General features: G+C 34.2%; 1 protein-coding gene across 1 annotated transcript in view; it reads left to right on the top strand.

The window, feature by feature from the left end:
- The first annotated feature begins 695 nt into the window (after window positions 1-695).
- The window catches only part of LOC100377176 (QRFP-like peptide receptor), a 40025-nt gene continuing 26103 nt past the window's right edge, over window positions 696-14617 (top strand). Inside the window, exon 1 of the mRNA XM_078009409.2 lies at window positions 696-993. Coding sequence (XP_077865535.2) covers window positions 696-993 — 298 coding nt within the window. The remainder of the gene's footprint in view (window positions 994-14617) is intronic.

The following is a 14617-nucleotide window of genomic DNA, read 5'->3' as shown; positions in this document are numbered from 1 at the left end:
AATTAATATGCATAGAGACGAAATACCAACTGTGGAGTTACATAAGTCAACATGGCAAAAGCATTTGTCATATGACAATATAGAATAGAATAGAATTCTTTATTAATACCGTAAAGATAATGTGACATTTCTTTTTGGGTTAACGAGTAAATAAAGTTTTTACATAGTTGAGCGGACATAAAACTATCTGTGAATAGTAAGACAGTTTACAATATGTAAGATTATGGCATATGTTGTTTATTTATGCTGGTAATGTATTTCTTTTGTTGTAACACTGTTCGATGTACTTTATATATATATATGAATGTAATAATTTCACCAGTTGCTTAAAAACGACGAATCCTGCCAATATCAATCGCGTTTTAATTTTATACAGTGAACTCTAAACTGTGCTTCCCCCTGTGTCATGCTGATTGATATCAGTCAGCGTATTTTGAGTTTAGCAAGTTAAACGTATGTTACTCATGTTTTCAAGGTTGCGCCTACTGGCATCAAACACAAGATTTGTCTGAAACATTTATGCACAAAGTTAGGGGGTCTATCGCTAGTGTGATAGGTTTCAATACACGTATACATATCCCGCTGAATTGTTTTCGTATATGGTTCATTTTAACTATCACTGAACATAGAAAGCCGCAACGGTTAAACTGTGCTGGTGCGGATCACGCCGATTCTTTTCAATATAAACGTCGAAGATGAATTCCAGCGAGTCGATGTTCTTGCTGACTGTCAACACTACCGTAGATGAGTACAAACTTCCGAGTTATACAATAATTATCACCACCGTCTTTTACGTTATAATTTTCATACTCGGCGTGATTGGTAACGTGCTAGTCCTATTCGTTGTATGCTGCAACAAAGATATGGGCAACTCTACCAACTATTTCTTGATGAATCTCAGCGTGGCCGATTTACTTGTGTTGGTTTTCTGTATGCCGGTAGCCTTGCTGGAGACGTATATCATTCGACCATGGGTGCTAGGTGAAGCAATGTGTAAGTATAAACAATGTACTATCAACGTAATCGGGGGGAGGGGTTATTTCCAAGAACATCGGGTAACGTCATTGTCGCTGTGTAATTTAGTCTTTTCTCACATCAATCATGTGTTAAAACTATCTATTCGAGAGTATTGCTGCCAACAAAATGACACGTCTGTAAACTTTATTAGCGCCGACTTGCTGTGACAAGAATGAGCTTGTCGACAATTCCCGTCGAGTTTAGACAGCGAATTTACGTCGTCGCCATTCCGGCCTTGATAATTTAGTCTGATGAAGTTTTAGCTCCTCGGGGACCAGCTTACTGTAAAAAAGAAATCAACTACTCTACATAAAGTGACGTGAATAAATTGTCGCCATATTGCGAGAAAACTATAATGCCAAGTACAATCATCGAAATATATATCACGTCTTGTCAATTAAACCACGTGGCTCCATAGTAACACTTATAACATACATTAATTGCTACTTACTTGGCACGCCAAGCGGTATTAACGCGTCTTTAATGCGAGTCTCGGGGATGTTGACTTTATATAGCGCAATGATTGTGACTGATTAATATTTTTCTCTTTCTCAGAACTGCTTAGAATTGCTTGACTTAATGCCTTTTCATTTGAAAAATGGAATTATTAAACGTGGCACTTAATGAAACAAACAAGCAATGAGTAGCATACACACATTCCTTGACCACCGTGACACAATAATGAATGAACTTAGTGTAATAGAAAGAACATCATATAGACTGTAAGAGAATTTATATTCGCTCTTGACGACATCTACGCAAGATACGTAGCACTATTATATTGTATTACGTTCTTGTACCTACCCGTGTACTGAACAGGGTCGCGCGTGATAGAGCATACACAGTGCATACATAAAGTATATGGACATTCAGAGAGCGAAAGCAAAGTTATGAGTTTGAATTGAAATTGCCAATGTGTCGCTACTGTGTTTTGACAGCAATCTAGTAATGAGACAATTCATTTTTTTACCCTGTATATATTTCTATTTCAGGTTTAATAATAATAATTTAAAATTGTTAAAATTTATTCGATCTTCATCCAGTCCGTTACATGTGTCTCATTTCAATCATAACATCTAGGAATCTATGAGTTCGCGACTGAGATCTGATAAACATCGCAAATACTCTAAGCTGGTATTAATGCAACATTCTGAATAATGTGACGCCACTTAAATGCATATGTTTATCAGAGTGATGTTATTGAACAAATGTTAACGTCCATGTATGTTTAATCATGTTATTATTATAAGTCCTTGCCGCGCAGAAAAACTTCCCGCATTTAAGGAGTGCACCACTTATCCACTCCATATAACTCACATAGGCTTATAGAATTACTATATTAATTCATTTCCCCCAGAGACTTTTGTTATGATGCAGCTCAACCAAAAGCATAGTTAGTACACACTTGCAAATTAATTTCTCATCCTTGGTCAGTTCGAGGACATTTGAACAATTCTAAAATGTTTGATGTGATGCACCAGGCTCTTAGTAAAGGTTTGAATACAAATATTTCACATGTAAATCTTCTATGCCGTGATTTTCCAATCTTCTGATAATAATGGTTTGTGATTGTGTTGATTTTTGCGTACATCCTAGCATAGATATTATAACATTCAATTTAATAGCTATAATCACACTCAACTTCACATTCATTCATTCATTCATTCATTCATTCATTCATTCATTCATTCATTCATTCATTCATTCATTCATTCATTCATTCATTCATTCATTCGTTCATTCATTCGTTCATTCATTCATTCATTGTCACAGCATATGGGTGATTGTCATTCTAGCGTCTTGTCAATTTATGCCACTAATTAATTATTCATTCGCTTCTTCTGAACACAATGCTTAGAGTGTTTGTTCACACGTTACCCTCCCCTTCCATCTTCCTTCAACCGGTGCATGGTTGTCCTTTTGTTCACCTGCACATGTCTTTCTACGTCCTAGTCCCGTTTTATCTCTATTCCGTTGCAAGTATGAACACGATGGAAGTAGTGTAACATTCATTGCTCATCATATCATCGTATATTAATAGATAGGTGTTTTTGCTGATTAACTCTGAATATTTAGAAATGGGATTGACATTTCTTCCCATAATGTTTCGTGCAGCGTCTCAACAAATTTATCTTTCTTGCTCCAAGTCAATCGTAACAATATGTTTAATCAATCTATGCTTGGATGAACATTGAATCACACAAAGAGATAATGTAGCTATATATAATGTGTATATAACTTTATTCGTATTTAGGCCTCCGGCCTATGTACGCAAATAATAATAAATCATTACATTTCTGTCATAGGTTTGAAAATAAAGTATAAAAGATTTGAATTACATATCTCTTAATTTTAAATACATGAAAACAAAATAAAGCAACACTTTCAATATCAGTCGTGTTGTCTGATGCCATTATCTTGTGAAAATCCTGCAAGGTGTTTGCTGCATGGTCCTGGAGAGACTGGGGGAGAAATGTTTGCCTGAATGTGTTGAGTTTTGGGCATTTTAGAAGAAAGTGGAACTCGTCTTCAATTTCAGACACACATAGATCGCAAATTCTATAAATAATATCTAAAAAGAAGGCTGTTTTACTGTGTTGACAAATTTTCCAATCGAGGTAATAGTTGGTATTATATTGTATTATATTCTCTAAAGCTTGAAACACAGATAACGTTTATATAACGATAGTGAGAAGCAATGGACTTGTGTATACCGTTTTACATTGTTTTAATCACTGTCCTAGAAATTTAGGAAAAAAAGACTCTGACAGGATGAAACTGAAATCTCGAAATCAGTATAAAAGACAATATATCATAATGATTGTATCATGAATTCACGTTTTTTTTGTCATTGTTTAAATCCCATGTTGCTTTGCCAATGTTCAATTCCGACGACAGTATTTGGCCCGAGAGTAGTCATACTCTGCGTGGTTCTCACTGAACCATAAATACCAGGCTTTCTGTGTGTGTAGTTAAAATACTGTACATTTATTTGTATAAGCCGAGATTCAGATTGTGTATTCCATCTAGTCACTGTAGGGCGTGTTCACTACAGACCATTTAAAGCTGGCTTCCTTTGGGCCAGTGAGTACGGTTCAGCGTATACGCCTGCAGTGGCGCGGCGCTCCGGGCATGTTTTTATGTCAATGTTCGTTTGCCTGTAATTGTTCCCAAACGCCATGACTGTACTAAATTACGAAATCTTATTATGTACTCAGTATGGAACTATCCATACATCTTCGAACACAGATTACTTCAACGTTGCCAACTTGAAGAGATCCGAAACACATGAAACAAATAGTGTGTTGCATTCTGGGTATCACGTTCCAACAAGTTGTACACATTATATGAGCACCCATGATGATACTTAATGACATAAATACCCATCCCTCCTTATTATTAGTAGTAGTTGCCTTTATATACGTGGTTCAATCTGATACGAACGGTCTTAACAATGATACGTGCCTTCAGCGATAAGCTGGAAACGTACTGACTGACTTAGTAACAAAGGGAACATCATGTAATGTACATTGCGTACACACTATATGTCACGTAGTCTTGGTAACTAAACTGATGGAGATAAATGAACTATTTCTATCAAATATACTGAATTATTAACAATTTCTTTCTTAATTTATATCCTAAAAAATGTTTCTGCACTATTCATTGCTGACTCATCTGTATGTCAATATCAATGCCATCGATAACGACTTTCTCCTTTTGATTATTCTATTGAATGTCAAACGCTGAAACGAATACAAGGTTCATCAAAATACATGAACAACAAGTTATCTGAATAAAAACATTTTTAGTTCACTATCTAATAAGAACATCGAATGTTTTACGATGTTGTCTTTTTGAAAGTTGGACTAATTCTACCGTCATAAGCTAACATTTTTTGTGTACACTGATTGTGACATCAACTGCCTGCATTTTTTTAATTTTTGTAAGCAATTTTTTAACTGATTAAGGCATTGCAACGTGTCTCCTGCGAAACATATAATTCATAAAAGTATGAAGCGGATGCGTTTTGGAAATTGGTTGAAAAGCAAATAATTCACAAATAAAATATAATCTTTCAAATGTAGTTTCGTAAATATCTATGACAGATAGCGTTAGATGAAAAACGGAATAATCCGTGCCATTGAACAATAAGAAAACCAATTAATCCCACACGAATCAGGGTATTACATCGGCAAGGTTATACCCTAAGACCACTTATGTTATGTACAACTGCAAGAACATACATTGGAACTGTATATTCATACAGTATATAGTAAGGTAAAATAAGTTAAAACGAGTAGTTCAACTAACATAGCACAGGCTAAAATGATTATCCGTGAATAATTACCCAAAGTCATTAAATCCAACCAGTTTTAACCTTTAAAAGCAATAAAATATCAAGCAGAATAAATATGTATCTCGAGGCGCTTTTGATAAAATAATGATTCCTCCACAGAAGATTTGCCAGAAATTATCTACTACACGTCTTGATTGGTACATATACATGTGTCATGCCACGATGCAAATGGAAGTAATAAATTGGAAACCGTCACTGTGATATTATTAAGAAAAACGAACACAGTACATCACAGAGATTACGTTTGTTCTCGATAAGTGAAACTACAAAAGTAAATTGTGGTATTATGAACTAGTTTTGTGATATATTAGTTATATTTTTTTCTCATATTTTACATTTTGGAGTGATATTGGATACCTTTGCGATGCCCTCTATATTTAAACATTTCCCTATGCACGAATTATTTGCAAAAGACATGTATTACTATTATTTATTAAGTTAGAAAGTTTTGCGATTACGGGATATAATATGAAGGATATGATATTAAAATCTGTCTGACGTTGAGTCGGCACGTACTTATTATTCCATGTTACATTCATTTGATCATGTCAGATATCATTATCTATTTCATAAGTATCACTGATGTTCGATTTAAACTGTCCTTGAATTGCCATGGCGAATGTATAGAGAGTTCCGATATTATGATTGTATTCACCGCTCCGATGTGAGAGATATAAGGCATATTTTGGGGCTATAAATATGATTATATTAAATGTAAATTTAGTATTTTTTTAATTTTCGTATTATTGAACGTTTTGGTTTATTTTGTATTTAAAAAGATTATGTTATTTCACTGAACTATTAGAATGAATATATTTAGAAAAATATATGTATATAGATATTACGTAATACGTAGATATTAGATCCACTCATCCGAAATATGGTTATGTTTTAATATTCAGAGCAGTCAGTCGACACTGCATCGAGATTGAAATGTAGATAATAAGGTGTTTTTGTTTTCAAAATTGCTTCCAGCTATATAAGACAACATTGGTTCAATTGTTGATTGAAATCGTGCGACGTAGCAGTAAACAGGAAGTTAAAGTTACTTGAATGATTACTTTAGTAAATTAACTTTGTTTTTCCTTCAATCAAATGTATGAGGGCATGTCTTGGTTTACATTTCTACTAACCCCTAATTTAATAAATTGTCTACGACGTTTATTCTCTAAAATATTTCCAGCGTTCAATCGACGTCAGTGTCTGGATCGGCGTCTAAACAACTGATGATCACAAATAAAAATGTAAACGAAAATTCTAAATATAAAATTAAAAAAAGAGAGCATGAAATGTTTTGAAGCCTTTGCTCATTCGCAAAAATTGTATTATGTGCGTTTCGGAATACAGTCATATTGTTGTTCGTTTCTGTTTACGCAATCAAACATTCCCGCGTGTCTATTAGAAGACGCCATTGAATAAAAAAACGTTGCATACCCAATCTTCATAATCTTTGATACAGTTTCACTTACACTTTTACAAAGCTAGAAAACAAAACATATACACACCCCTTTATTGTTTATTGTGTTGATGATTAAGGTATTTTTTGAAGAATTCAATGCCGTATAATAAAAAAAAATATTTTTTTTTTAAATTAACACACTGTTATTTTAACGAGTGAGTCTAAAATTATTGCCGTAGTCAGTTTGGCCAGTTTATTTTAACGTACATGCGTTCATTAGAAAATCGTGAAATATATTCAGCATGTTTGCTGGGATTTTCTAAACAATTATTGTTTCTACGTATTCCCGATCATATCCCGAAAAATGGGAATTTCCGTTCATTCCAGTAGTTCGAATGTGCTTATGCCGATTACCAGCTGCACCATAAAGTATTAATGACGTATTACTAGAAAGTATTGATTATTGAATATTTTGTTTGATTATTGTAATCCAGTATATGTACACAACCAAACTAATTGTTGTTCAACGAATAACCTCGAAGGTCAAGGCAAAGTATGTGACACATGCTTCATTCATTGGCAACGCAATAGAAAAACCAAAATATGGGCTCCATTATACTCTTGTAAATTCCTCGTCTGCAAAGCAACTCTAAGACGAAACTTTTCTTAATTTGTAATTGCATTTTTCATTAGGTTGAAAATTCAATCATCTTTTACGTTACGAAAGTATTCCCATTTATACAACATATATGGAGCAGAGTAACTCATTGTAGTATAGCTTGCCAAGTTCTCAATAGAAAGATTTCCAAATCATTCCACTCTATACAAATTGCACTGGATAATCATGTCATTTGGAATTTTCAACCACATGACGTTTCTCCCAATCATATCTAGTAAGATACTGGCAAAGGGATGAACAAAATGGATCAATGAAGTATTTAATTCGTGTAAATCCTCTCTCAAAAAAACAACATGTGTCAGTACATTACTGAAACAGATGAACGGAACAGAGTTTGATGTAATTCTGTCGACGCGACCCTTATATCACTTTTCGTACAACGCCCTATATTTAGGATATTAAGCACATAGAACGTCAAAGAAAGCTGCATTTTAACGATTTTTTTGTAAAAAAGTAAGGTTGGATCTACTGTTTTCGTTGTAAACAAATCTTTGCGTTTCAAATAATATGACATGGAATACGTGCGGATTACGGATAGGTAACTCCTCGGAACAGCGTGTTGTAAGGGCGTTTCCTGACTCGCCTTTCCGAGTCTCATGGGACTTACATATACACTAGCTGCTTCAATTCAATTCAATTTAAAGTAGTAGGCAGGATAGACATGGTTTTCCTATCAACAGATAATTCCCATCGCTAACTTTACCGCCTTAAGACTCGATACTCTCGCATAACATTGAGATGTTCAGCTCAGTATGCGGGGGGGGGGGGTTGTTCTTAGAAATACTATGACACGTTACTCCGGGAAATTATCAGCTGTCACTGACTAACTTGAGTATGAAGAAAACAATTCATTGTTTCACAATTCCGCAATATATATGTAAATTACATTTTCAATCTGGCAATGTTACACACATTAATCGTCGGCCGTACTGCCATGCTGTTTCTTAATTCAATGTATGTACGATGTGTGTCACTGGGTCAAGTGATGAATCGCAATACTTCTGCACCAGTGTTTAAAATGTAAATTGTCAATTCCCAAAAGTTGGTAAACGAATACGCTGTTAGTATAGGTAATTTCACGAGATAGTGTTGCTTTGTACTGTGTATATCGCTGAGCTGATGGCAATTTACATAAATACATATGACATTGTTGGTTGATCATGTGACCTATTGTTCTACCACTTACCTGTAATAGAAGTAATACTGCACGTTTTAGGTGAGCCAGCCGCACATGTTAAGCGTGTTACGTAACTGATGTAGAATCATGTACATACCACAGTGAACTACATGTTGCATATAACGAAAAATCAACGGCTTAGATTCAGTAGAGTGACCAATGTATCCACACAGTTTGTCATTCAAGAAATCTTGATTCTAATCCGGCGCGTTTCTGCTCACAAGTGTTTACATTTTTCAAATGGAGGAGAAGTTACACTCTTCAATTGAATTATGTCAGGACAACATTTTTTTTACAAACGGTCATCTTATAGAAAACAGGCATTAGGGAGAACAATGAAACTTGTAAAGTTGGTTTGTTTGAAAGAAATTTCTTTCCTAGTAAATGACAAAATATTGTCACTAATTCGCCGCTTGACAGTTGACAGGATAATTGCATTCATTTGTCGGTGTCAGTGTGCGTTAACTTTCTTATGCAACACCCAGAGTTAACATTCAAACCATATTGACACTTTCAGGCATACTACATCCAGCGCTATCACGAATGTATGCCACTCTTTGTTTGGCAAGTTATAAAGTTTATTCTTATTGTGACGTCATTGGATCGACATTATACAGTAACTCAGATACAAGGTATCTTGTGATTGGGGCATTCCCCCATAGCTGACGTAATGAGAGATACTATGTGTATTCCATGACATGTACTTCCCATCTACAGAACTATTACAGTTAATAAACCCATCTTCCGAAAGTTCTGAACATGAATTTGATACAATATGCTAAACGAAAAAATGTCAATTTTCGAAGTTTAAAACGATGATAGCAACATTTTGTGCGTTGTTACTGTCAATTTAATATTTGAAATGTTGACACTGAAAGCATTATCGCATATACACTACATATCGACGTTGTACTTGAAAGTGAAAAAATATGGCCATGAGCAGACAGATATCAAGAGGGCGCCATCTATTGAAATCCAGTTTTATCAAGCAAAAATTACAGAAACAAGATGACAACTTACCGGGGCCCTGGGCGAAATGTCAAATACGTAGCCATATTGAGAGGTTAAGGCTCTCACTGACGGTCTCTCACTGATGATTGTGTGTGTCATTTCCTATAAATGTGTACGCCGTGTATCGTTTATTTTTTTTCGTTTCCACCACACAGCCGATTGCAATGTCACCATGCAATTATGTCTAAAACAATATTTTGGTAAAATTTGGTCATCTTTATTTGGGGTTAAACAAAAATATTTTCAAATCAGCTACTGTTGTTTTAATAGTATTATTATTGATAGTTATCGTAATTCTATTACTAGTGCGTAACTTGAATTATTGGCTACTTTTGAAGTGAGGTTTTGTAAAAGTTTGCGGTTCAGAGCGCCGAGAACATTTTCCTGACCTCAATTATGATGCATTTGATTTCAACACAATTTCTATGACACACAGGTTTAACTTCATTTTGTCCATGGGCCCAACAGTGTGACATATTATGCCCTTCCGTTTACCAAGCTGAATTCTACCGAAAGATGACTTATTTACACCGTAATTGTTACTAACTTTCCTAACTGATTTGACCAAAACGTGACTTAGTACTACTATATGTACTCATCGTTGCTCAGCACCACTACTGTTCCTCTGAATAAACTGTTAACATCTTTGTTTACACATTTCTTATCAATTTCAAGCATACGTTGTCTCAACTGCTGGAAATTCCTATTAATTTGTTGTGCAGTTAACCTTCTATCAAATAAATCTCCCTTCTTCCTTGCATACATGTGTTTGATTTGATAGCTTTTGAGCATTTCTATATGCCTCTGACACCAATTCCGACGCCTTCAATATTACTTTCTTTACTAACTCGTAAAATCACTTTGATCTATTGAAACCGCATCATAAACCTCTCCAGCTTTTCTACCAATACACTAAAACTGGCCAATTCATTGACTTAGCGACCTTCTCAAGATGATAGCAATGGTTAGCTATTTCCTGCTCCTCAGAACGAGACACCAACCTGAAGTGTTTTGTTACATCAAAGCCTCTTTTACCAACAGCATACCGTCTTTCCCTAATTTATTCCCGTTTACTCTGAATTGCCAACTGCTTTAATCTATATTCATGCTCTGGTCTTTCCTTCTCTAGTACCATTTCTAACTCTGCCACTTTTCTTTCTATCTTTCGTTGCACCAACGCAGTCACTGTTTTGTCTTGTGTTGCTTTACACTCTATCTCTTTCCTTTCAACTGTATTTGTAATTCCAATTCTCTTGTTTTATTATCATCAGGTATTTTACAGTTTTTTATTTTCTTTTGTACATGTCTTGCTATCAATTGTCAATTTGAAATATATAGCTGATAGTAACAAATCAGTCCACAAACTCGGACCCCCTAACTTTTTTTGTATTGACATGTAACAACTGCACAATCCCCAAATCATGTCTACCACTTTCTATATGAAATCTAGGTAATGGTATGCGAAACACGGACAATGCGCATCTATTAGTCGGTTGCACGTTAATGAGGAGATAGCTTTGATAATTTAATGTGGTTTCGAAAAAAAAGTATGAGCTAAGTCTATTTATGCACATTTGCTTGAAGAGAGACAAACATTTTTCATCACCCACTCCCTGACTTTTAAAAAAAAACATATGAGAATAATAAATAGTTCTCAATTCAGTAGTTCAACATTGTTTTCCCAATTATGCTAATTTACGCTGAAATGTGTATGCATATTGAGTATATCTATTAGGCTGAGTTTATATAAAGAGTCACGTTAACATAGTTCTTAAATTGTTTTCAGCTGAATGTGCAGCTTAATGCAGATTTCAAAATTCAGCTCATGTATTCAGAAGATTGTTTGAACTAAATAACACATCCAGTCACGCACGGTGGGTTCTACACTAGATTCTGTCCATCAGTAGGGAATTTGTTATTCTTTGTACAACGTCGTATAGGGAAATAGTCGCAGGCAAAATGATTAGTCGGAATAATGACCTATTGATTGGCCGGAAACCATCGATTCGCAAAATTCACGATATGGTACTATAGACATAATTGGATTTAATCAGCATGATTCATTAACGACGGCGTTCTACTTGTAAATACTAATGCGAAATTAGGTGAGCTGATATCGCCCGGAAAACGAACAATCACAGAAATCTAATATTACTAACAAATGTATTACAAGTTGCGGATAACGATCACCTTCCTGTCGTTTTGACCCCAAAATAAATATAGAAAGCCAAATAGTAGGAATCTAAAATGAATAGTCGGACACGCGCAAAACATGATGACGTAGCTCGCCTGTTGTACTTGTTGTATTGACGGTTCTGGACCATGCACGGATTTCATCTAATTACATCTAATGTCCCCGTGGCTTGTTGATAACTACGTTTTTGCTTAGTCAATTTCTGATGTACGTTTCAGTCATCATCAAGTTTATTAACTCAAGCGTGCATGTAATAACAAATAATTAAAAGCATACATGTAATAAATGACCAACCACAAAATTAAATAACATTCTGACATTTCGACCCTAAATGAAATTTATAATACTTCAAAATAAACGTGATACTACTACAGTATTTAGAGATGACCTTTCATCAACGCTTTTTAAATGAGCGAATGGATAAAATGTCTGTCACGTCGTTTACTCATATTGCGACAGCTGCGTATGCCATCTTGCAAAATTGCAGTTATTTGTCCAGTCACGAAATAGGCTTTGTCTTGTCTAAAAACAGCATTAAATGTAATAAAACTAAAGTGAGCCTGCAAAGTTTTATCGTATTTTGTAAAAACTATTGTAATTTAAAACATAGTTAAACTCTGGTGACTTTGACTTTTGTGGGTATAAGAAAACGTACTTGGTTTGTACATTGTAATAGGCACACTTAGTATTCATCTGATGTTTTTGATGAATTCAGAATCAGTAAAATAATTACAATGTTTCAGGGTATATATATTAATATATACATATATAGAAAGGTAAAATGTATGTTGAGGAAGGGATACATCCATGTACTAGAGTGGGGTGGGCATCTTGTCTTGGTATATATTAAAGGGAAGATCACTACACCTTTTCTAGTATATTTTGCATACTTATACGTATTTTTTTCACTCGCTTCTGTGTTAGATTATTTTTAGATTTTCAAAATTCAATTTATCTTTTAAATTCATTGATCAAGTCGTTGTATCTATTTCTATATAGCATTCGAATGAAATAGTATTTTTGTGGTTGATTCAGACAAATAAATCATCATGTAATCCTTAGCAAACACTATCATTAACCATTTACCATTTGGAGCCTTAAGGTAGAGATGCAGTTTACCTGACAGGTATTTTAATTAGTTAATTAGGAAACCAAGATGACCTCCCTTGTCCATAAAACTATATATTTTCGGAAAGCTTATTGTATGAATTTAAAAATTTTGTTATGGATACTGTAGTTTGAAATATGCACAAAAATGTGTTTTGTTTGGTCAAAAGTGATTTAAAAAAAATAGCTTCTAAACCATGCCTCTGTTTCCTGTCAAAATTGGTTTACGGGTACATATGTTTACTATGAAGAAAGTGCCGTCTTCAAAACTGTCTACCAGTTGTCAATTTTGCTGGGCAGCAACTCAAATTTCACTAATTCAAGTGTATGCATAAATTAACACCCAGGCTAGTTGTCTGTACGATTGTTGTAACACTGTTCAACCAAAAACAATGCCCCGACGGCGTTTTGAAGATAAACACATTGTCAATCATTTGTGAAAATTTCAAAACAAAAGGTCAAAGCGTCTAGGAGCTATTTATCTTTAAAGTTCTGGGATGTGCACTAAAAAGAAGCTGAGATAATTGCTAATTTGCATAACAATTCACTCAGTAAAAAGTTTGCTAATGCTCATAATTAAAATGGCTGTAACAGTTCCAAATTTAAATGTATTATCGTTTTGTAAAAAGTTAAATAGAGTGCATAATATGGAGATCCCGTCATTACTTTTTTTCACCATGTTTCTTTTTGATTATTTATGTACAGCCTTGCTAAATCTTGCTAAGCATTCAAAAGTGAGAATGTTTGCACCTGTTATCTATATTTTAAAATCGTCTTTTGAGTACTATTCCAAATTCTACAAAATTTTAAAAATCTATAGCCATGACTGTTAAGATAATAAAAAGCCAAAAAAAAAAAATCACTCCCAAATGCCCACGAACCTGGATCTCTACCTTAATACAAACATAGTCATGAGATGCACTAAGTCAGTGTACATATACCTCACAAGTGAAGTGTAACTGCAATGATTAAATCTGGATATATAGCATTCCTGTTTCAACTTGGAGTGAGGAATTTGGGAAGCATGGAGGCAATATTTTAATTGTATCGTTTTTACAATATTGTGGACAAGACTCCGATCTTGACATGAATAATTATGCATTATTTCCTCACTTGAAATAATTATTCAGACATTGTGAAAAAGGAAGAGAATACGAATTCATTTAAATATTAAACATTTAAAACAATATTTCCGGATTCACTGTCTGTAAGGCGCGATCAGTTTTATCACAGGATTTACAAAAATAAGAAAATACACTCATAAATAAATATAGTTTGAACCGTGTCTATATACAATTATATATTGTTTGAATTTATGTTACATTCTTCTAAGATGTTGAATAAGGCACTACAAATTTCATGAACATTTTTTTCACAATGAACGGAATGAACATTAATGAATTTGTAATTACTCGAATACACATATACTAGTCAGGTCAATGTAGGTATGTCAATTTCATTCGTGACGCTGAATTCATTATTAGACCAGTGAAGGGATTGATTGCATATATACTGTGAAACATACAAATGTGAAACAAAAATAATATTATTTTCATACTAGATAATTAACAGTCAAAATTGGCAATATTTTATACCCATGAACGATATAACCAAGTTATTATTTGGATGACAATTACTCAATTTATCATGCACACAAAAATGTCTTTATTAAC

The sequence above is a fragment of the Saccoglossus kowalevskii genome, chromosome 10 (assembly GCF_978046115.1).
Source record: "Saccoglossus kowalevskii chromosome 10, keSacKowa6.1, whole genome shotgun sequence".
NCBI lineage: Eukaryota > Metazoa > Hemichordata > Enteropneusta > Harrimaniidae > Saccoglossus > Saccoglossus kowalevskii.
Note: the sequence above shows the minus strand (reverse complement) of the source record. Positions and strands in the feature narration are given on the sequence as shown.